Here is a 24321-nt window from a genome sequence, read left to right as displayed (position 1 = left end):
GCATACGTTGGTTAGACATACCAACAGTCCTACAGTCATTAGTCCGACAACACCGTCGGCGTTGCTCCTGACATGCGTTGCAGGTTAAAACTAACCCATGCTGCAGGTTAAAAATCACCCGTGGCTCCTGACATGTGCTGCGGGTTCAAACTAACCCATGGCAGGTTAAAAATCACCGGTGGCGTCCGCGTGCGGTTAGGGTTAGGTTAGGGTTTTGGGTAGGGTGTCGGACTCATGACTGTAGGACATGCAACTAACAGGAAAGCAGCAATTCTGGGGAAATTGCAATGGGTGGTTGGCTCGATGGCACAGACGCCTTCTGAAATATAGGCCCCTCCCACTGATTTAGCTAGCCAATTACAATTTCAAATCACCCCTATTAGTCCGGCAGCCAACAGGCTTCTTTAGTTTTAAAGTGGCAAATTTGGTATATAGATATAAATATTGTCTATTTACATACATTCGTGAATCCACTTGCTGACCGGCTGTCGGTATTGAGCAATTTTAGTTATAGGGGGGTTATAGGGGCATCACATGGATTATGTGATTTACTGTTGTTTAGCTGCATGGGCTGCAGCAGTGCAGGCATTTTATCAATGGTCGGCACAGTGTTGAGTGTTCACCTTGTTTTATAGGGTGAGAAACAGATTTAAACACATAGGATGATTACATTGATAGTACTTGGCAATTAAACTAATACATATTTTAAATCAACAATCACGATAACATTTGTTACATATACTATTAATGGTTACTGTACACAATGTTGTTTCAGACAACAGACTGTGACAAGGAGGCAGACTGCCTCGCTCCAAAGTCCAGTAGTGCATCTTGAGGTTAAAAGTGAGTTAAAAGGGATCTTGAAAATGCCTGTTGGATACGTGTACTGGTTGCATTTAATCAGCATTAAAATGCCTGTTGGATAGGTGTACTGGTTGCATTTAATCAGCATTAAAATGCCTGTTGGATAGGTGTACTGGTTGCATTTAATCAGCATTAAAATGCCTGTTGGATAGGTGTACTGGTTGCATTTAATCAGCATTAAAATGCCTGTTGGATAGGTGTACTGGTTGCATTTAATCAGCATCAAGGAGACACAAATTACAGCTCCAATTTATTGCTCATTATATGTTACAAACATCACCTCTGGTCAAAAACCAGAGGGTGGACCTTGGAAATATAGAAGGAGGTCTGAGATGAGACCAAGTTAAGAGGACTCTGTTGGTGCCTCTTTTGTACCAGGCATGGCCAACCAGGTAGGGACTCCGGGGCAGACCCATGCAGGGCACAATAATTACTATTATCTCCAACGTGGCACCTCCTCCAGCTCCTTGGGTTCCCCTCAGCTTAAAAGAGATGCTGAGGAGAAGAACGTCTGTTGCTGCCCTGACCTAGAGGGATGAACTTAATCTTATTGTGATTCCAATTACTCTAAGTGTTATTTCATTCACTTACATCAAGCCACTGATCCACCAGGCTCTCACTGTCCTTCTTCATTATCTGAGAATCACAGTCTTGAATTTTCTTCAGCTCACTCAGCAACTGTTTGCCCTTGCTGGAAAACTGGTCCAACTCCCGCTGTTTACTCGCCATTTCTGCCTTAGCTGCCTCATGCTGCACATGGAAAGGGAAAAAATATAATATTGAACACTTGAAGTAATTTAATTCATCACTTCATATATTCACAAATTAGGTTTTTCTGTGTTTTACTGCATTCCATTTGAAAGTAATACATTTAAATGAGCTATGTATTTAAATGAGCTACAGTACACAGCTACAGAGTTCAACAAGATTTTGCACATGTTGATACCAAACAACGAATGAATATGCATTAGTTCTGACCTTGGACAGTGATCTCTTGGTTTCCTCGTGGTCTTTCAGAGCAGAGCCAATCTCCACAATAGCTTCAGTGTTCTCTATGACGGCGTTGATGGAGGTTTTCAGACTCTGGTAGTCTCTCATCAGCTCCACAAGAACACTGCACTGCTCCTGTCTGCCAATGAGAAAGTGAGGTCATGTGTTTACACACATGCATGCACAAATATATTTAAAAAACTGGGCTTTAGGAGTGACCTAGTACCTGTCAGTTATGAGTCTCTTGGTGTCCTCCCATGTGGTTTCCAGGAGGTTGATTTCTCGAAGCACTTCTCCAGCCAGCTCTGCGTCTCTCTGAGCCAGCTGCTGGCCCTTGTCCCTCAGCCACTGTTCCTCATGCTGGTGAGACTGCAGCTCATCCTCCTGCTGGTTAAAGAACCGCAGCCTGGCAAATAGAGGGGAGAAATGTTGCTTTTCTCAGTCTCATATCAAGTCAGTTTTGATCTGCCTTGATACAGGATGTAATGTTGATCTAACAACCTCAGAAGAAACTGGGCACAGTACAATCCTCAATGTTGTGTACAAATTTGGTTACATTTGTACAGTACATTGAGTTAAATTAACACAGAACTTTACCTCTGCTGCAGAGCATGTAGGCTGGGTTCTTTGAGGTTCTGGTGATCGGCTTTATCCTCAATGTCCTCCACGGTTTTGAGCAGCTGCTCTTTGCGCTGTCTGAATGAAGCCCACAGAGACCCCAGGGCTTCTGCTTCACTCTGTTTTGTACCCAGCAGGTTCCTTACTGTATCCAGCTCGGTGCTAAGAGTGTCAGCCAGGACACGGCATGACGTCCGAGACCCCTCATCGCCAGCGATGTGGAGGTGACTTTTGCAAAGGCTGCTGTCCAGGCCGACAGCCAGTGTTTCCAGTTGGCTGATGTCGGGCACTATGGTGGCCAACTCCTGTTGCAGTTCCTCCACCCTGCCTCGGTCCCAGCTCCCAGCGCTCTCCACAGTCTGTCTCAGACCCTGGAGGACCCCCACTGCCGCTCCGTGGGTTTGCAGAAACCCCTCCAGTCTCTCAAGACACTCTAGCTGGAGCTGGGCTATGTGCTGGGCCTCCAGGTAGGGCTGGAGACAGCTCTCCAGCCTGCTCTGGAGGAGCTGGGCATCGCCAGGCTCGCAGGATCCACAAAGTCTCTCTGTTTGCTGCTCTAAGCTCTTCCTCGTACTGGCCTTCTCCTGCAGCGCTGCCAGGGTCTCCTGCCACAGACAATACAGGAAAACACTGAAGCCACTACCTGCTCACTCACTGTGAATTAATCTGAAATGTGTGAACAATTATTTCATTTGTACTCGGGAGAGAGGGGTCACTCTTACAGTACCTTTACATGGGTCACAGCTGGTTGCAGGTTGGTGATGTTGATTTGTGAGGCTGAATGGAGAGAGGAAAGCATGGTCTCACTCCACTGGGAGAACTTCAGCAGGGTCTGGTCAAAATGCTCCATGTGGGAGAGGTGATTCTGAAGCTCTCGGATTCTGGTTGAGAGGGTGGGAATGTGAGGAGGTAAATGTGAGGATGAGACATATAATGTCACTTCTTGACTATTGGCAAGAAGTGTTCGCAAAATGTAGTCACATACTTCAAGTATGTGGATAGGGCTGGAAATGAGTGCCAGAAAGGTTAGATTATTCATCAAATAAATAGCTTACTGACATTATTTGAATTGTTGTATACACTGCAACAATACAATTTAAGTATGTTAAAAAAAATGACAATAATTATGCACAAATGCAGTTTGTTATGGTAAAAGCAACGATCTGAGCTAGACCAGTACAGTCAAATCTAGTGTGTATTCATTCTTTTATCCATTTGTAACTATTATGCGTCCAGTACACTCTCAGAATTAAATCTTAAGCTTAACCTGCGATGTGAAACTACAGTATGGCCTAAATATGAATGGCAAAGCATCTCTGCAGTGAGAATCAATCTTACCGGTGAGGAACGGCTTCATTCTGACACTGCAGTCTCTTCTGCAGCATCTCTAAATCTCCTTTAAGCTGCTTTACCCTCTCCTCTGAAGCTGTTGGATACAAGGATCTCTCCATGGATACCAGTCCAGCATGAAGGGGCTCCAAGGACCTCACTTCATGGTGCATTCCCTGCAAACATCATGAGATTCTCCTCAGTATTGTGTAAAGTTTGTAAACTGTATATTGAAATGTAATTATGTTTTATGAGGGGCGCTAGCCCGTCCTATGCACAGCTTTGTGTATGAGTGAGCACGTAATGTGATGTGTGATATATGTTTGTATATATGTTTATTAACTGTACCTGCAAATCCTGTATCTCAGTCTGGAGCTTGGTTTTATCAGCCGACAGGCCGTGGCTCTCTGGTTTGGATGCACATTCACTTCTCTCCAAGCAGGAAACAAAGTTGGAGCGATCCTTCTCATACCTGAAATGCAACAATAGATATGACCATGAATGTGAATTCTACATGACCTTATCGAAATGTGCAGGGTCAGGTGGCAACTATCTGAGCACATGGTGCAATGTTTCAATCAATACACCCCGATCTTTCTGCATACTATCAAAATCCTGTGTACAGTATGTCCATATACAAATACTGTCCTTACCTTTGCCAAAGGGATAGCAGGTTCTCCAGGGTGCTTTGTTTATCTTTTGCCTGGTGTATATTTTGTTCATAGCTGGTTAGTAGAGCTGTAACCTCCTTCTCTGCATGTTCCCTGTCATTGAGTCTTCTGGCCCCAGCAGACAGTGACAGCAAGGTCGTCTTCAGCCTCTCCAGACACTGATATACATCCTGGAGACATTTTAAACACACCAAGTTACATTAACTGAGAGGAAGGCTCATACAGTATAGAGAGGAGGAACAGATACTGATAAGTTTACCTCCAAATATAGTAGGTGAGAATAGAAGAGAATGTGAAGACAATTTAATTGTGAATTACCATGTGGTTCTGTAGAGCTTTATATGTCTCAGACGAGGAGTCACATGATGTGACAGGATGTTCTAGTTTTATATGCAAGTCACCAAGTGTTTTCTGTGCCTGGAAGACATCGGAGACCACAAACTGCATCACGTACCCATCATTTTCCAATTTTCCATTTTCCAACATTTCAAAAGATTATTATTTCCCCTTCAAATATTGAAAGATTTTCAAAACTATTCAAAGCTCACAATGTTTGTAAATCTATTTTCGCTGTGAAACACCGTCCAATACAATACTGTGTCAGTATATACCTCCTGCAGGCTGGTGTTGAACTTCTGCTGGTGAGAGGAGCTTTCCTCCAGCTGTCCGTCAACCTGCTGCACGCTCTCCTTCAGTTCCTCCCAGTACCTTCCGATCTGGGTCAGACGGGCCTTGATACGAGCTGCCTCCCCTGAGGACACAAACTGGGCCATTGCCTGTGAGTGTGCCTCCAGCTGAGACAGAACCTCCACCCTTTGTTGAAGTTCTGCACTGATAGCCTGGGTACAGAGGCAAGGAAGACCAGATGTTAACTAAGCCAGTGAAATGGCCACTGAAAAAATGCTTAGAAAGGGGGTAGGTTGTTCGTTATGTAGGTAGGTCGAGTACAGTGTAGAATCAGAAGGTACAGGGTACAGTGAAAGATCACAGCTTTGTAATTCACAGTACCTTCACTGTATGGATCTGCTGGTCAAGAAGAACAGTAGAACTTTTCAGTGTGTCGAGTTGTTTTTCTTTATCAGATATCCATACGGAAAAGGCCTCAAACCCACTTCCAAACTCGTCCCACTGAGTTTTCATTCCTTCAAGAGCCTTGACACTGGAATAAAGAAGCATCCATTATAGTTGTATCACTAATAAACTGCCAATACTGTACATAGCATAATTATAATGATATGATATTGTAATGATAATATTGAATGCATCCAACTATTGTTTAATACAATAAAATAAATGAAATAGTGGGTCGAGGATTGAAATACGCTATGTCATTGTTAGACACCTGTAAATAATAATTAATAATAATGAAGTGGACAAAATTATAGGATAGTATTTGACTCTCTGTAACCTTTTGACAACAAGCCATGGTAAGTCTTACTCTTTTTTTAGGCCAGCCTCCACTTTTCCCACTTGCTCACTGAGAGAGCGAGCTTGGCTCAAGAGCAAAGTCTTGTTCTTTGGTCCTAGTTGGATTTCTGTTGCCCTCCTCAGTAAGGTGTTCATATGGGATGCCTCAGCTTCACATTGTTTTAACAGAACCTATTGAGGAAAGAATGAAAGACATTAGTTTACATTCAGCAACCTGTGTACATCTCATAATCATTAAGGTTCTCTCTCATGAGTTTTAGGTCATATTCACACCAGAAAGCTTTACTGCGATTAAAAGGAATCCTGCTGCACATTGTCGGAAAGTGCGCTTCATTTGGCAGGTGTGAAGCCTCATTCGAAGTTTGATATGCATCATAGAACCGCATTCTACTCCGAGAAAAAACTGTGTTTTCGCTTCGCTTCCAAGCGCACCTGTCTTCGATTCACTGCAGGTGTGAATGCAATCGCATCAAATAAGGGAAATGAAACGTGAGGAGCATGAGGCGTAAACACAGTTGGAGACGGAGAGTGCATATCTTACGCAGCGCAAAGATATCACGTTACCATGGATAGACGTAGAGAATGAGGATAAATGTCGGATAATTCATTTTGCGCTGCTGTCTGCGCTCACTGCGCTGTACCACCACATGCCCAAAAGAACAGAGCGTGCATGCGTGTGTGCAAGCACACACGACACACTGCATCCACGTTACTGTCCAATAACTATTACTCGAATTATAATTTTAACACCATAGATTTCACTGTGTAGTTTATAGGGCTGACCTCGATTAGTCGAATAGTCGACTAATCGATCGGAACGGGTCTCAGTCGACTGACCACCTCTTAGTCGACTGAGCAAAAAAATAAAATAAAATAAAAATGTTTTATTTTATTTTATTTATACAAAAATATTGTATTATTCCACTAGGTCTGTGGGGGACATAAACACATTTGAACATTCTGACTGTTCAAATCTCCAATGTGCATGTGGAGTGTGTCTGCCTGTGTGGCAATGTGCCACTGCCTGTGACTTGAATCGCACAGTGCGCTGGCCTGATAGTCTCCAGAATCTCAATCTCACCTGCTGTGCTCAATCTGGCTAATGACAAGCCTCTCAGTTGTTCACAAAAAAAAAAAAAAAATCGCACTGTGCGATTCAAGTCACAGGCAGTGGCACATTGCCACACAGGCAGACACACTCCACATGCACATTGGAGATTTGAACAGTCAGAATGTTCAAATGTGTTTATGTCCCCCACAGACCTAGTGGAATAATACAATATTTTTGTATATTTTTGTAAATATTGTATTTTTATATACAATTTTTTGGGGCAAAAAAAAAAAAAAGGAAAAAAAAAATATATATATTTTTTTTTGCTCAGTCGACTATTAGTCGACTAACAGCAAATTTATTCAGTCGACTATACAAATCCTTAGTTGGGGACAGCCCTAGTAGTTTATGAATTGAACAGATTGATAAAGTTCCTTGCTGCGTTTCCAATTGCTGCGGATGACAGCACAGTGTGAAGGCAAACGCAGCAAATGAAATATGCCAGAATCGCAACTTCTCCGCCCATTCGCATCGAGTCTACCAAAGTATTAGGTGTGAATATGACCTTAATGTTGAAGTGAACTGAAGTGAAGTGAACCTAATCAATCACGACCAGCTTGACTAACCTTGGCCTGGTCCAGTTCAACACCCAGGCTCTCTGGACTGCTAAAATTGAGATCTCTCTCCATTGCGGATTGGGCCTTGTTGACAAACCCCAGCACAGCTTCCTGTTGACTGTCAAATTCCTGCCATGCTGCCAGTGTGACCTGAGGATAATAATAATAATAATAATAAGGGTAATAATAATAATAATAATAATAGTCACTTTACATCTTACGTAGTCAAACATTGCGATTATTTTGCGGGTTTAATACAATACTTTTTAAACCGGAAACAATATGAGACCCAGGATCAAAATGGATCGGATTGTTTATGGACTCAAATAACGTCCCATTTAAGCAATACAACAAAATATTGTAGTTAACCCGAATGGTTGGCCTCTCTGTCTCTCATTGCACATTGGGGAAGTAGCGTATGAGCTCACCTCTAGGCTTTGCTCCTGTGAGTCCATGTTCTGTTCCATTTTGCTGAGTGTGTTCTCCAGACTGTGCAGGTCCTGGTGTAATGTCTCCCCCAGTCCCTCCTCGGCCTGCAGCTGCTGACCCCTGGATACCAACTGCTGTACGTCCTTCCTTTTCAGCTTCAGACGTTTCACAAGTTGCTGTGGACCAAAGATAAATCCATTAGGAATGATTGTGTGCTACGATTTGCTATTTGAATAATTACTAATCCTTATCTCGTATTTATTTAGCGGTATGTATATTTATTTATTTATGGGTGAATTGTCTTGTGAAATTGCTTTGAATTCATATGCATTTGAATAAGACGATAACGAAAATGTAAATTCACTTCAGAAGGTCTATTGATGCTTGCACTTCAGTTTTTGTTTTACATTATAAATGGATAAATATTTAAATAAGATGGAAACCATAAGATAATCTAATCAATATTAAATCAAATAAGTTATCTAAAAACAACAATAAAATCTGTCTGTGGACAGATTTTTAGATAACATATTTGATATACCCAGTATAGTTAAGCTCAATGTAAATTGAGCATTGTGAGCTGCATGGGGCTGTCACCTGGTGTCCAAGCAGTAGCTGCTGGGCCTCTCGAACGGTCTTACAGTCTAGAATCCTGGTGACTTCAGCATGGGCCTCCTTCTGCCCCTGAACCAGCTCATCCAGAGTGGTTCTCACCTCCTCCCTGAACTGCACACAGTCCCCCACAGCCAGTACCATCTTCTCAGCCTATGAGGCAGAACAATAAGAGGCAGAATAGTGTTTGCCCCCTGCCTCAACCAATCACTGAAATACTGTTCTAAAAAAGCATATTGAAAACCACAGTGTACAATAGCCAGAAAGGGTGCTGTGTGTACAGTATAATGAAATGTAGTTCCTCTTGATATAGACTAGGAATAGATATAGATATATAGATTGCTGTATGTTACAGTTCAGTCTGTAGGTTTGTATACAGCGGCACGCTGATACAGCAAAACCTCTGCAAACCTCTGGTTAAAGTAGCCGGTATGAAGATGGAGTGAGTGTGTGATTGGCTGAGTGAATCATGTGAATGAGAGCGTGATGCTGAGGCGGCCCAATTAACGGCCGGCAGCAACTGCACTGAGGTTCCCTGACTGAACTTGCTCTGCGCATGTCTACGAGTCTACGACAGGCACAAATGCTCATTTATCTCTACTTTACCAGAGGCACTACACGTTTGCCTAGTTATCCAAGTGATAATGCACAACAATGTGTCCCAATGTGGTCCTGCATATAGGCCTACATGAACTTTGTACATTAGTATGAGCATTTGTACATACAGTATAAGGATAAAACACAAGCATGTACCTCACCTTGTGTGATTTCCTTTTCGTGTAAAAAACATCTCTAATGTTGAACATTGCTGAAAGACAATACCTACCTCTAACAGGGAGGAGAGGAGGCCCTTAAAATCAGCAGAGAGTTTGCTAAGCGTTGCTGCTTGTCTCTGGGCTTCACTGTCAGAACTGATCTCAATCAGAATGGCGATACGAGCCTTGAGCCAGCCAAGGTTGCCTTCCTGCAGCTCTGCTTCATTCCTCAGTTCCTGCAAGCATAATCCATGTGGGTTAGATGACATGATAGTAGTGACAAAAAATACCTTTTCAAATCTAATGTTGCATTCACACCAAACGATTAAAACGAATCCTGCTGCGAATTGTCGGAAAGTACGCTTTGTTTGGCAGGTGTGAAGACTCATTCGAAGTCATGCATGTATTATATGTACTGTATGTACATTATAAGCGAGAATGTGTGCATGAAGAAGACTTACTGTGATGGTGGCCTTCACCTGCCCATATTTATTGGGGTCACTGGCACGGTTTCTAAGCAGCCTGAGCTGGCTCTCTTTTGATATCAGCCAGCATGAGAGCTCTGCATACCTATAAATAGAAAACACATTGTTATTTTAGGAAGAAATAGAACGCATTGCTATTGCTTAATTACTGTAAATGTGATTAACTGGCAAATGCAATTATGTAATTATGGTACTTAATAATTTATACCTTGAGTGGTACTCCTTCCATTTATCTGGGTGATGCATTAGTTTCTGATATGTGCAATCAATTTCCTCCCTGACCTCAGAGTAGGCCTTTCTGGTAGCCTCCAAGGTTTGGTGAGCAGGGTCACTATCAGGAAGTTTCTGACAGAGTTCCTCCATCAGTTGTAACCTCTTCTCACAGATGGACTGAGGGCCCTTTTCTCTAAAAAAGGCCTAAAGAAGGACAACACACTTTCACTGCTGTATATAAACAGGATGGTTATTTTTCACTTCCAGAAGACTCAGTGGGCTAGTGTTTATTGTATATCATGTACACCGAATACAATGACTCATTCACAAGGAAAGAATGTGTCCACAGCCACCTACTTCTCTGGGGCACCTGAGGACGCTATGCATACTTTTAGTATGAGTACTTCCTATGCTGTCCGCCATTACAATGTAGAAATGTTGGTACTATGCATTCAATTCTATGGGTATAATCTTGTGGATAAACATTTCTAAATGTCTAAATGTTTATCATGTGTTTATGATAGATGACAGATTCTGGACAACTTTGATATTTTAGTAGAATTAATCTTGAATGGGGACACTGAAGCAGACAACTGCCACTGAACGAAGTCAATTCAAAATAAGTATATCCTTGACATCAGAGCAGCCTCTGCTTTCTCTGCATTAAGTGAAACTAAACCTTCGCACATGGGGGCTGAATGTACATTGAACTCTGCCAGTCAAATCATTGATACATGATGCGCAGCCAGCTGCCTCTTACCCTGTGCTCCTTAATGAGCCTCTCGCTCCCCACGCTGGCCAGGTGGCGGTTCTCCCTCGTCACCTCTGCCTGGCACTCCTGCAGGGACACCATGAGCTTGCTCCTCTCCACCTCCACCTTCAGGTGAAGGAGGTGAAAGGGGGCATCGGTCTGGATATCCTGAGAGGAACAAAAGAAAAGGTCTAAACAGAGGGGAGGCAAAGGAGAAACAAACGCAGGGCCCAGGCGGTGGCGTAACCGTCTGGGCACCCGACTGGTAATCCAGTCGCAGTGTGCCGCGGGTTCGACTCCCGAGCCCGACACGGCCTTTACTGCATGTCTTCCCCATCTCTCTCCCGTTTCCTGTCAGCCTACTGTCTGTCCCTTCAAAAAAACAATAAAAGCCGCAAAACAATATCTTAAAAAAAGAAAGAAAAAGAAAACGCAGGGCATAGGCATTTGTAGGCTACTTGGTGCTGCTCGAAGTTTTGCCATCAATTATATAAGTTACAGTAACTTATGGTATGAAAAAGTCCATACATTTCCAGTCATAATTATTTATTTAACAAGAAATCATGATGTGATTAATAGTACAATTATGTTTACCCTATTCATTTCTAACTAATATTAATATGTTTATTAGAATCATTATTATTTTAACTATGACAGTGGCCATGGGACAAACCTTCCAGTGTTTATGCAGCTTCCTGACAGTTTCCTGTAAGGACTGTTGTTCCTGGTCGGGCAGAATGTCTGTCAGCTCATCGCAGGCCTTGAGGAACGCATTCAGGACTCGTTGGTCCAACTGCCCAAAGAACTCCTTGAAAACAATTCATGAAAATGATCACATTTCAGAAATGTATCCAAAATCTTCAGTGGTCATTTCACTTAGTGTACTACTTTTGTAGTACTTTTGAGTTACTGTACAATTGGATTAACAGTGACAACATTGGCCCAGGCCGTAGCGTAACGGTCTGGGCACCGGACTGGTGATCCAGTCGCAGTGTGCCGCGGGTTCGACTCCCGGACCCGACACGGCCTTTACTGCATGTCATCCCCCCATCTCTCTCCCATTTCCTGTCAGCCTACTGTCTGTCCCTTCAAAAATCAATAAAAGGCGTAAGCCGCAAAAAAATATCTTAAAAAAAAAAAAAAAAACAGTGACGACATTACTTGCTGATTTGGACATAAATGGACTAGCCAACCTAGGTAGACGTATTGCCTAGGTTGAATAATTCCTACATCCTAGAGAGGATTTTTTCACTGCAATGGTAACATGGTGTACTGTAGGCTACCTGTGCAACACCAATTGGGATTTATGGCAGTGTGCCAATAAAAACAGAAGGTCTTTATGTAGGAAAATGGCACACAGATATAATTAGCACTGTCTGACACCCTTTGAAAGTGGGTCAAATATTATGTACAGAATGCACAAATTAATGGGAAAACATGCAATGTAAAATTGTGGCAGTATAGAGGGGCATGGTATGGTATACTGTACTGTGCAATACAAAACAAGATGGGTCGTCGCAAACGATACTTTATTTTGACGTTTTATATGAACACCACCCTCGTGTAAATAAAGACTGGTGTGGTAGCCATGTAGATCTTGAACGTTATGTGACCTATCTATGACTTCAGTACTTTTTCAATTCAATTCAAATGAGCTTTATTGGCATGAGAAAACATATAAGATAAGATAAGATCTTTATTTGTCACTGTATGAGACATAAAACGAAACTTTGTTTAGTGCATCCAAACAAACAAACAGCAGTATCAAAAAAGAAAGAAAGAAACACGGATGGAGCAACACCATGTCATAACCTGTTAGTCTGTCATAGTCAAGTCATCTCATTCTATTACATCTATGATGCACCGTTAAAAGAAATAAAATAAAATACAAAAATAAAAGCATAAATGGGGGGGACCACATATATTGTGCTTGCATCAGAAATAAATAGAGAGAACAATGTTCGATGTTCAAATAAGGGGGACCACGGGGAACTATTGGGCACTTGTCCAATAGCCTATATTGCACTTGGCATCACAACTAGAGAGAACAAAGATGGCAAAGTTTCAGCCAATCAAACCGGAAATAGACATAAAAGGACTGACACCCCACTGCGAACGCTATGGGTGGTAACTGCCATTCTCTCAGGCCCAAAATGATGCTCTTTGTTGTGGGCAAGCAAGGATGAGTTATTTTCCTACCGTGTGTTTCTTCAGCAGTTCCTCTGGGTTGCCTCTCTCAGTTAGACAACTCTGAGCCATCTTTAGAACTTTCTCCAGCTCCACCCGGGACTCGTCAAATCTCTTCATTAGGCTACTGTTGGCCTCCACATGTTTCCTCCACTCTGTGGATTCTTTGATCATGCCCTGAACAGACATATCACATACCACATGTTCAAATTAATTCTCAATAATGAATGGAAATGATGATCATCCATCTAAGTTACTGAATTCCTAACTGTGACCCTCACAAACATGTTACAAATACAATAAATTGTGCCCAAACCACAATACCTACTGCAAAAGTGACATTGCATACCTGTGAGGAAGCCTGCAGATCCGTTACTCTTTTCTGTAGAAGACCCATGTCCATGTGCTGCAGGGTCTTACTGTTGTCCAGATGTCTCTGGATGGTCTGATGGTTCTTCTCTATCACTGTTAGACACTTCTTACAGCTCTGCGTGAAGGTCACCAGCTCCTACAGTATATAACAGCCACTCAGTGGGTTAGCCCTCAACCTACAATAATACCATGGGACTATGGGAGTCAAAAAAGCATAGTCAGCTGAAAATTACATGTAATAAATGCTAGTGAAAATTCTGCCAATGCTTTTCAATGGGAACGGAGCATTTTATTTTTTCTCAAATGGAAACCGCTCTGCTCCCATTGAAACACATTGGCAGTATCCACCCGCATAGGCAGAATCAAAGTTCGGTCCAATTGGTTCCACCTTTCGATTTCATTAACCTTTTTTCTTTTCTTTTTCTTTTCAGAGAAACACAAAAGATAAGATAAGCAATATACATTGAGGCATTCCAAGCCTAAATTCCACAGGATGTTCACATCTAAAGCTCCTTTCTCAAGGTCACCTGGCATTTCTGTTTGAAGTCTCCGGGGCCCTCAGAGTCCCTGGTGCTGGTGACATAGCTGGCCTTCTCCAGAGCCTGGTAGAAACCTGTGATGTTCTTCTCCATGTCCTCCAGTGGAGGAAGAAGTGAATGGGCCTCCCTCAGCAGAGGCAGACATCTCTCCCTTATCTGACCAGGAGGAGAAAAGGATGACGAATGGAAAGAAGTGTGCTGCCGTCTCACAGGAGCCGATTCAAACACCACTGTTTCAGGCTCCTAGTGCTAACCACTTGAACAACAACAAGTCAAAACACGATGCATTGCGAGGCTTAAGTTCAGGTGGGTGGTGCTAAAGTGAACACCAGGTATACTTAATCAACTGGTGGGTGTGGGCACATAAAGACATCGGGGGGTGGGGGAGGTTGGAGGTGGTCTCGCTGCTCTTCAATTGAGACATTTAGATCTTGTGGTTGGTCAGGTAGGACCACTACTGGTTCACAAGAGGTATTGCATGAAGCTCAAAGCGTAATACCTGCTGCACACACACACACACACACACACACACACACACACTAAGGCCGTCCCCAAACATTCAAGGTTCGAATGTTCGCTAAAAAAATATATATAAAAATATATATTTGTTTCCCTTTTTTATTAACTCGAAGATATATCTCGGCGAGAATGTGATTTATGTTAAAAAGTAAGTTTCTCGTGCATTCCTGTCAGAAGTTATGTCTATCTCCTTGTTGTGCTGTCCCTCTCCAAAATCCCCTGTGCACATTCATTTGGTGATGGGCCTGCAGCCAATCAGCCAATCAGCAACAAACACACACACACACACACACACACACACACACACACACACACACACACACACACCAGCACGTCACAATGAGAAAAAGGTTAGTTCTCTATCTCTCTCGCTGCGCTGTTGCGTCTGTCTGTCTGTCTGTCTGTCTGTCTGTCTGTCTGTCTGTCTGTCTGTGTGTGTGTGTGTGTGTGTGTGACACTGATTTATTGAATATTCTGACTTTCAATTCAAATGTACACATTTAGTTTTGATTGTATTGTTAATGTGTTGTATTGTGCTTTTTGCCTTGGCAATGTAAACGTATGTTTTCTCAATGCCAATAAAGCTCCTTTGAATTGAAAAAAAGTGTGGTGACTGCGTGTGATTGTTTAGGAGGAGCCAGGCTGCTGATTGGCTCCTGTGATGGCCTCAACTATATAAAGCTGTGTGGAAGCACTGGAAGCAGCATTCTGATGTATTCTTCCTGGTGTGTGTTTGGTCTGTCTGTAGCAAGAAGTTACACACCGTCTGTCTGTCGCAAGAAGTTACACACCGTCTGGCTGTAGCAAGAAGGTAACTACATGTTAAACTTAAACCTTTAGCTTTGTTTTAAATGATTCAGTTTGGGTAACTTGATCTGTGAATGAATGCCACTGAGATGTGGAGTTTTATAACAAGAGTTAAGGTAACTGTTCCAATATGGCTCATAGTGTCTTTTTGACTGGCATTCAAACTCTTCAGACAGTGGACAGGGTCCATTTGGTTCCATTTGTACACCCGAGAGCTGTAAGGGTCCATTTGGTTCCATTTGTACACTGAGAGCTGTAAGGGTCCATTTGGTTCCATTTGTACACTGAGAGCTGTAAGGGTCCATTTGGTTCCATTTGTACACTGAGAGCTGTAAGGGTCCATTTGGTTAAACACTTCATCTTTAATATAAAATTGTCACAAACGCACAATACAATGTTGGGCTTAAACTTCATTCAAAGCTGAAGGGAAAACCTATTTCAAAAGTTGGGGGGAAATGATATTAGAAATGTAAGCTTGGGGGAGGGATGTTAAGTTGTAAAATATGGGTCACATGTGTTTCTAATGTGATGTAGGCCTACATAACACTAATGACACTTATCTTTTCTCCATGTAATTCCAGAATATGAAGAGTCACTGCACCAGTGGTGTAGGCAGCACCAAGCCCTGGACCCTGAGACGAGCCATGTCCATGGGCCCCACAGCCCCACCAATTTAGGCTTCCGAGGACCCCCACCCTGGAGTCCATGTGAAGTGTCCCAGACCGATGCCCCCCTCCCTGCACAAGACATTGAGGTAGGAACTGTACACTATAGCTGCTGCTGGGAAGAGCTGCTTGCTGCGCAGTGAGTACAAATCTTGTTTATTGTCCTTTGCTGTCGCTGGTGTGGTTAAGCAGGGTACTGATGGTGTTGCTCTCGTTTGCGTTCCGGCTTCCTGCGGTTGCGTCGCGTCAGGCTGCCTGCTGTTGCACTCGTTTGCGTTGCGTCTTTTGCGTCGACTGCCACAATTTCGTCCGGTTCCGACATTTCACCTCATTTCACCTAACTTGTGGACACTGCCTGTCATCTGCAGAAGAACGTGATGGTTCATGGTAAGTATCTGTTTTTGTATTCTTTGCTGCTGGTAGGGTAGGGCTGGTAGGGTAGGGCTCCTACTAGGGTAGACTTTTGCGTTGCATCGCAAACTAAGCACTTTGGCACAGGCATGGAGCTCCTGGTTTACTGGGATGGGGTTCGATTCCCTGCTGTGCCCTGCTGATTACATTTAATCTGTTAAACAGGCATCCTTTTGCACAATGGAGCGTCTCAGTCCCTCCCCCTTTCAGAACGACGAGTGGCCCAGGAAATGATTCTCCATTTCATTTGCTCCATAGGCATTTCAAAACGTATTTATTTAAAGACCTTTAAGCGAAAAATTGTGTTTGTCATGATTGGTCCGAATGTTCACTCGAAGATTCCTGCCAAGTTCGAGTCCTAAAATAAGGGCTAGGGTACAGCCTACACACACACACCCACACACACCACACACACCACACACCACACACCACACACCACACACAGAACATGCATACATGTACAGTACATTGGAGAGACAGACATACCTTGCTCAACTGCTCTTTAATAGAGGTCATCATAGTCAACATGTGTGAAACCTCCTCCTCCGGAGTGTCTTTGGTTAATAATTGAGCAGTGCGGCCAGCTGCCTTACATGCTGCCTCCATCGCTGGCAATTTGTGCTTGATCTCCTACATGAAGAGGATACAAAATAAATATTGATGCACTTTTTTTTATTATGCAATGAACTACACACCAAATGTGATAAAGCATCGAAGCAGAACCTAATGGAACATGTTACGGTGGATTAAATGGGATGAACTGCACATCATAATGCTGCACTGCATCAAGGGGTGATGTGACAGTCCAGCTTGCTACGGGACGTGTAGGTCACAGTCTGTCAGGGTGCATTATCATTCACAAAGCTGCTGTCTGAGGTGCAAGATTCATGCCCCTCAGTATTTTACTATGTAAAAACCTGAGTGTTCACCTGACGGTGAACAAATGTAAACAAGTGGACCGTTAAGGGGTCCATGTGTACATTTGCAGTGTTACAAAGTAACACTGCTAATCTTTGCTCTGAAGATATGGTTGCAGATTTAGTTTTAATACAAAATGAGACACCCACTGTTTTAAAAGAGTGACTACTCTACTCTATAATGGCACACAATAATGGCACATTCTAAGGGATAAGAAACGTAAGACTGTGGCAGACATAATTACATACAGTAACATACAAAAGGTATACACATACTGTATGTATGGTATGGATCCAACTCCAATTGAGAAAATAGTATTCATGTAACCATGTACACAGTATGTATGTACAGTTTTTATACATTACAGTACATACCTCAACATCCTGAACAAACGTTCTGACGTTCAGGAAAGACACCTGGACGGGAGCGGTCATCTTCTCATTGGTGGCATCCATGAACATTTTTAGGGTGTGAATTCCCTCCTGATAGTCTTGTCGCAACTTATCCACCTCATCTGCTCTTGCATACTGCAACAGAAAAGCACAAACCCTGAACTGTCAATGTGATGTATGAGCAATGAGCATCATTATATACGTTGATCTTAGTATCTTAGGAGTATTTATTCATAAACGTTATTTTTTGTTAAAGATGAAAAGGCGAGACCAATTTACATGTTTGACTTTGACAAACAGCTCCCTCCATCGCCCGTTAAGCAGGAGAAGCTGCTGCTTCAGATCTCGCGAGATTGTGTCATCACAGGTCTCGATGAGGAAGTTACCGGCGTCATTCATGTCCATGTGCTGCTGGATCCAGTAGGAGATGCTTCTGAAGAACTCCTACAGCAGTGGGGAGGTAAAAATAATAGTTGTTCATTGGAAATAATAAATCATGTTACTGCCGCTGTATATATGCTGTGCTCAGGAACTTGTTCTAGGTGTTTCTGTGTGCCAGCACAAAATCAACTATACAAGAGCTCTTCATCCTGGCACACATGACAATAACATTACCCTTATAAACCTTTGTTGAGAATGAATTAGGCCATGGACCTCCGTTTGATTTTTGGGACCCCAGTGTTAAGTTTGGCTCAATTTGGACACTGAAAGTTACAGTCTTGTCCAGTAAGGGCCCATTTAGTTCCTAACTATCAACTTAGCTGGGGATCCCATGTGACCTTGTCAAGGTTCTCTGGGGGTCCCCAGACCGCACTTTGAGAAACAGTGGCCTAAATGAAACATGCCAACAGTTAATGTTATTACCTTCAGCTGTAATTACCCATAAAAATACCATACATAATTAAATTACATTCACAGGAATTTACTCAAAATAATTTATATTAGAAAGCCTTTATTGTCATTTAGTACATACAACTAAATTAATTGATAAAGATATAACTAGAAATAACTAGAAATGTATTCATTATTATCGTTCCATTGCTTTTACTTGATGTTTGAATTTACCATAATACAATTTTCAATTTACAATTTAGGCATTTAGCAGACGCTCTTAATCCAGAGCGATTTACAGTAAGCAAGAACAAAAAACATAGTAATACATCATAAACATAAAAATAGTCATCATGAATCATCATCATGAATAATACATGTTTAGTATACAGTATTATAGAAAACTAGAAAAAGTGCCCTTCTGGAAACAGGTCTCCACCAGGAGGATAGGAGTGTACTGTATGTGATGTTAGGCAAAATGTTTAGGAGTAATATAAACATGTTTTTTTGTTTGTTTGTTTGTTGCAACAATTTTCTTCATTTTGTTGAGGAAATGCAGAGCCAGATCACTCATAGCATCTCTGAGGATATAATTCAAAACGGACTACTCCTGAAAACTTTGGAAGGCAATTAGCTAATCAGTGTAGAATCTGAATGTTTTTCCATGGCCTCTAGGGAGTTTGCATACATACAGTAAGTTGTATACAGATCGATGCAGTTATAGGTAAAAACAGGAATTGGCCTGTTATAGCGCCACCTAATTTGGGGAAAATAGTGGCATGTCGTCCTCGGCCTAGTGGACATGTGCGTGTATAATTTCATGGAAATTGGACACTGTGTTTGTGATTTGTGGCATTTTGTTCGAAACGGACCAATCATGTGAGCTTTGGAAGCCAATCTTAGCCAATCAGGATGGAAGATGGGAAATTGTGCAGATCCGTGCTGATCACATGACTATGGAGATAGTGTATATACCGAATTGTGTAATGTATGGATAAAATGTGTACGAGTTATCTACAGGAATGTGTTTTGTCTAAATCGGCCTCATGGTGGCACTATAACAGGCCGTTGAGGAATATTTGGGGCAGTCATTGGCATCCAGGGAGTGTGTGTGCACAGTTTGGCATGGATCGGGCCAATGGTGCCGGAGATTAGCAATAGCTAATAACGGACGGACGGAAGGACGGACACACACACACACGGACGGAGTGCAAAACATACTCTCTCCCCATGCCTTCGGCCTGGTGGAGACAATGAAAATTACTCATAATTCTACTTACTCGTTTGGTGTTCTCCGACTGGTTCACCATCTGTTCAGCATCCTCCAGCCAGGCCTGCAGACCAGCCACCGTGCTGCTGTACTTCTCCCAGTTTGAGATCACCTCTTCCAGCATGCTGCGGACACAGCGAACTTCCACTGACAGGCTCTTCCACTGGGCCGTTGTGTCACTCAGGAACTTACTCACCCCCTCTAATTCATCCACTGTGGAGAACACGTTGAAGAAGTTAGAATGTATCCTGAACATAGTTACAGGGTTTCCGTCTTCTTTGTTTTTGAGGGGCACTAGCCCATCCTATACATTCAGCTATAGTGTTTAATGTTTGTGTTGTCTGAACACAAACATTAAATGTTATTTACATTGCAATGAATAATAACAAATAAATAATAATTTACTTCATATGTATCTGAGCAAATCGGCATGTGTGTGTCGGTGGGAACCGTTGGCCAATAAGGGACCACCATTCTCGATGATGATTAGAGCTCCCCTCACTTCACACAGGTGTGATTTTATATCCCAAATTAGTCCTTCTGCCAATTCCTGATTCACTGTGTATTGTAGTCCCTTGTCAGTTGTCACTGCTACTCATACAGTTGGTCGGGAGAGTACCTGTAGTGTAGACTATCAAGTGACTCCTCTGATACACAGAGTGAGGAGTGTTCGTATAGGATTCAAACCCCTAGTTTCCGCAGTGGAAGGCAGGACCTTACCCCTGCACAACCTGAGCGCCCTTATTCACAGTTTAAATAAGATCCCACCCTAAATTTCTATATGAACATGAAAATTACAATTACACTTGAAAAATATCATGCCAAATGGTTTCCAGCATTCCAGCTACAGTGAACATTAATGTGCCATGCAGATAGTAATGTTGCGGCAATTTAATTAAAATGTTAAACTTGTGTGTTAGCGGTATATTAGAAGACAAAACTCCATTTCCCCCCATACTTTTCAGGATAGTAGTTTAGGAGACAGGCAGGGAATTGTGGTGTCAGGGATTAAACAAAGAAAAGGAGGCACGAAACCAATCAAGGCAATGGCAGAGCATTCCATCAGTCTATTAAAATTGGTGCAGGGTTTTTTAGACTTACCTCTGTTACAGGTTTTAGAACCTGTATCATGAAATTGACGAAACAGTGAATAATTAGAATGCTTGCTTTATTATGCCCGCAGCAAAAACACAATCATCACAAAGCACAAAAGTAAGAAAAGAAAAAAGAATGAATCTCACCTGAACTATCAGATTTGACATAAACCTCTGCAGCTTGCATGAGGGCTTTGAATGTTATCTCATACTGCTCAAAGAACTTGTGGCCTTCAATGAATGCCTGGAAAGGAAGACACAAACAGAAAAGTACAGACATATTTTAGATAAATCTGGCGAAATATAATTATACACATATTATATTATATTATATTATATTATATTATATTATATTATATTATATTATATTATATTATATTATATTATATTATATTATATTCATATAGCCATAGAAATCTGTAGCATTTCCAACTCACAATGTAGCTTTGCAACAACAGTTCAACTGAGTCTCGTCGTCCATATTTGATGATCCAGGACTTGAGCTTAGACTCAGCCAAGATGAGGAATGCCATCAAACGGTACTTCATCTCCCAGAATTCGAGTTTGATCAGGTGACCATAAGACGACGTGGACACAAAATTGAACCTGCACATAAAGGTTTATTTTGAGCAATCATTAAATTGTACTTCCGATGCAGGGTGAAGAAAAACAACAACAACACTATCCTCCACAAGGCAGATGGTTGAGGTTCTTTAAACTTCATTATCGGGTCTGATCTGACTGGAGCAAGGCCTATACTAGTAGGGAAGAACCATTGTCTTGCTTTTCCATTCAATTAACAAGGTTTCGGAACATACAGTAGTGTGGTGGGCTATTATGTTCAATATATTAGAATAATCTCCTGTATTAAACTACTAAATTAGTTGCTGTAATGTCATACTTTGCAAAGATTCAATACAATAATAACTAGAAAAAGTGCCCCTCGGGGCACATGTCTCCACCAGGCCAGGTTAGGTTGTGGCCTCCTGGTGGCGCAATAATAGGCCAATGTGAAAAGGGTGCCATTTGTTCTTACACCATTGATGGCAATTGGATGATTTGAGGCATTTTGTTCCAAAAATCCACCTGTTGTGGTGCTATGACAGGCCAATGTGAAAAGGGTGGGATATATTCCTCAGCCTAGTAGGAAAGTCTGTGAAAGATTTCACGTAAATTGCATGCTGCGTTCATGATTTGAGGAATTTTGTTTCAAAAGGGCCAATCCTGCAAACTTTGAAAGCCAATGTCAGCCAATTAGGATGGAATATGAAATATCGGACAGATCCATCTTGAACACATGACTATAGAGATAGTGTGTAACAATTTGCGGGATTTTTGGACAGAATCTGGAGGAGTAATATAGTGCAAAACATACTCTCTCCTCATGCCTTCGGCCTGGTGGAGACAATAATCCATTATTCAATACAAATAGGTGTGACAAGGGAGATACCGTTCAGCCATGTCTTGAAGCTGGTCAGGGGGGACAGGTACACCATTGACCGATCGGTCTCTGTGGATCTGATGGAAGGTCTGTCTGTGTGATTCTAGATTCTTTAATACTTCCTGAAACGTGTAAACACAATATACTCAAATCCATGCCAACACATAATTTCAATGACAGTGACATTAAATTGTGAGTGCTGGTAAATGTTCCCATGCACTTCCATTTGGACTAAAACAAATCTGGGGACGTTGCAACCATCCATGTGATATTTGCCATACCTTATGCTGCTCCAGCTTTCTATGAATAATATTTGCTGTCTCGTCGTGGACCTGCTGGATAGGAATTTCCTCTCTGAGAGCGATCTCTGCTCGATGGAGCCACGCTCCGATCACTCCCAGGGGGCCTGGCAGAGACTTGTCCAGATGAATGTGCCAGTCCAGCAGCTGCATAGGACACGGAAATCCATTAGAACCAGTACATTACAATTATAGCAAAGATCCCAACAGTGAGGACAGTACACCAATCTGAACCATGTTTCCACATGGGGTCATGCATTAGCGCTGCAAAAGAGTTGTCTGAGTAGACAAGCTGTGTCGGTGCAGAGGAGCGGTCTACCCAGTGAACAAAAACCTGCTCTGTTCCCCTCTCCCACCCCTCCCAATGAACACCGATTCAAAGCTTTGCGCCCCAATGAACACTTTATTGAGGGCAAGGAAGAGAAGGGCAATGGGTTGCGCTTCTCTCATTATGACTGAGATAACAGACTGCTAGTAGTTCTGCAGCTAACAGAAAGAAAATGATATCCCAACATGAATTCAAATAATGATAAATTGATGTGGTCTTTTTTTCGGGGCGGTTAATAATAATAGAAGAATTAAGTTCAGTTTCCCTTCTATCCGGCCTATGAATTACTAATTATGTACTATTACTATACTGTACAATACCACACTCACCCTGATGGACACACGGTCCCAGGCCTGTTTGACCAGAGCCTGGTCCACAGACAGCTTCCCGTCCCTCTGAACTGGTTGCAGCAGTGGCTCCGTCTGCTTCTTCTTCATCTCGTATTGAACACGAAAGCTCTTGAATGCCTGGCATGTTGAAAAAGAGACAGAGAACACAGCAACAAATAAGAATTGAGGAAAAAGAGATCACAGGCATCCATGCATGTAGAGGCATTTGTAATATGCACTGGAATCTCAGTCATGTCATGACCTGATTAAGGAGTTAATGGTAAATGCCTTTATCCAAGGCACTTTATTCCCCTATTCAAATTCTAGCACCATATTTTGTGGGAAATAAAGTTCCAATTCTATTCCATTCCTTTCTGTTCTTTCCCCAAGCAGAATGTTATGCAATGATGTAGCTCTGATTCACCTGGTACTTGTCGGTGAGGTTGCCCTCGGCCCCCTGGGCCCGCAGCACGTCTCTCTCCAACTGATCCAGGAACACCTTAAGCTCTCTGAGCACCTTCCGCTCCTCTCTCTGTCAGCATGCACCCCGGGAAGCAGACAGACAGCATGTTGTCATGGGTAAAATAAATATTAAATAAACTAATCTAATCCGCATTTTATAATCCACAGGCCAATGTCTTGCAAATAAAAAAAACGAAAATCCCACCATACTGACATTCCAGATGGGGAAAAAAAGATCAAAGAGGAAAACAGTATTTACAGATATCCCATATGAAGCGTAGTTTTATGAATGTGGGAGGGATCATCATGGATACTAAAGATATCTTCCTCAGATCTCGGATTAAATTTAGTCACACATACCTCAAGCATTTGCTCTATATCGTGGGGAGCAAACTATCCAGGTAAGCAGCACACAGAGAGATGCAAACACAGCACAAAAAAGCATTAAGAGTAATAAGGGGAAAGAAGAACCAAATGGATGTGGGAGGGAGGGATGGAATGGAAAGGCTGAGATAGGGGATGCACAGCAAACATACACATGCAACTACTATGAACACTTACCTGCAAAACTGGGACTGTGAGCGCAAAAGTTGGAATTGAGCCAAGAAGCAGCTTAATATGGCCCAAAAAAATAAAAGTGAATA

General features: G+C 42.3%; 1 protein-coding gene across 4 annotated transcripts in view; it reads right to left on the bottom strand.

Annotated features, from left to right (window-relative positions):
* Positions 1 to 24321, bottom strand: part of syne1b (spectrin repeat containing, nuclear envelope 1b) — a 125314-nt gene that overhangs the window by 86463 nt on the left and 14530 nt on the right. For 3 of the 4 annotated variants that reach the window (XM_083792256.1, XM_083792257.1, XM_083792258.1), the window contains exons 1-16: positions 9436 to 9560; positions 8595 to 8762; positions 7997 to 8173; positions 7578 to 7718; positions 5911 to 6071; positions 5481 to 5631; positions 5084 to 5311; positions 4791 to 4889; positions 4455 to 4642; positions 4150 to 4273; positions 3811 to 3977; positions 3200 to 3353; positions 2452 to 3077; positions 2081 to 2260; positions 1843 to 1993; positions 1456 to 1614 (exon numbers count right to left, since the gene is read on the bottom strand). In XM_083792256.1, the coding sequence (XP_083648382.1) occupies positions 1456 to 1614; positions 1843 to 1993; positions 2081 to 2260; positions 2452 to 3077; positions 3200 to 3353; positions 3811 to 3977; positions 4150 to 4273; positions 4455 to 4642; positions 4791 to 4889; positions 5084 to 5311; positions 5481 to 5631; positions 5911 to 6071; positions 7578 to 7718; positions 7997 to 8173; positions 8595 to 8753 (2865 nt within the window). In that variant the 5' untranslated portion in view covers positions 8754 to 8762; positions 9436 to 9560. Of the gene's footprint in view, positions 1 to 1455; positions 1615 to 1842; positions 1994 to 2080; positions 2261 to 2451; positions 3078 to 3199; positions 3354 to 3810; positions 3978 to 4149; positions 4274 to 4454; positions 4643 to 4790; positions 4890 to 5083; positions 5312 to 5480; positions 5632 to 5910; positions 6072 to 7577; positions 7719 to 7996; positions 8174 to 8594; positions 8763 to 9435; positions 9601 to 9825; positions 9935 to 10057; positions 10267 to 10822; positions 10982 to 11486; positions 11622 to 13012; positions 13178 to 13349; positions 13509 to 13899; positions 14068 to 16799; positions 16944 to 17605; positions 17759 to 17902; positions 18068 to 19734; positions 19938 to 20825; positions 20847 to 20965; positions 21063 to 21255; positions 21425 to 22268; positions 22382 to 22540; positions 22706 to 23215; positions 23354 to 23639; positions 23748 to 24321 lie in introns of those variants that run through there. The other variant, XM_083792259.1, reaches the window with a different exon arrangement.

The sequence above is a fragment of the Protomyctophum parallelum genome (assembly GCF_964188405.1).
Source record: "Protomyctophum parallelum genome assembly, chromosome: 20".
NCBI classification, from domain to species: domain Eukaryota; kingdom Metazoa; phylum Chordata; class Actinopteri; order Myctophiformes; family Myctophidae; genus Protomyctophum; species Protomyctophum parallelum.
This window is presented reverse-complemented; position numbering and strand designations above follow the sequence as displayed.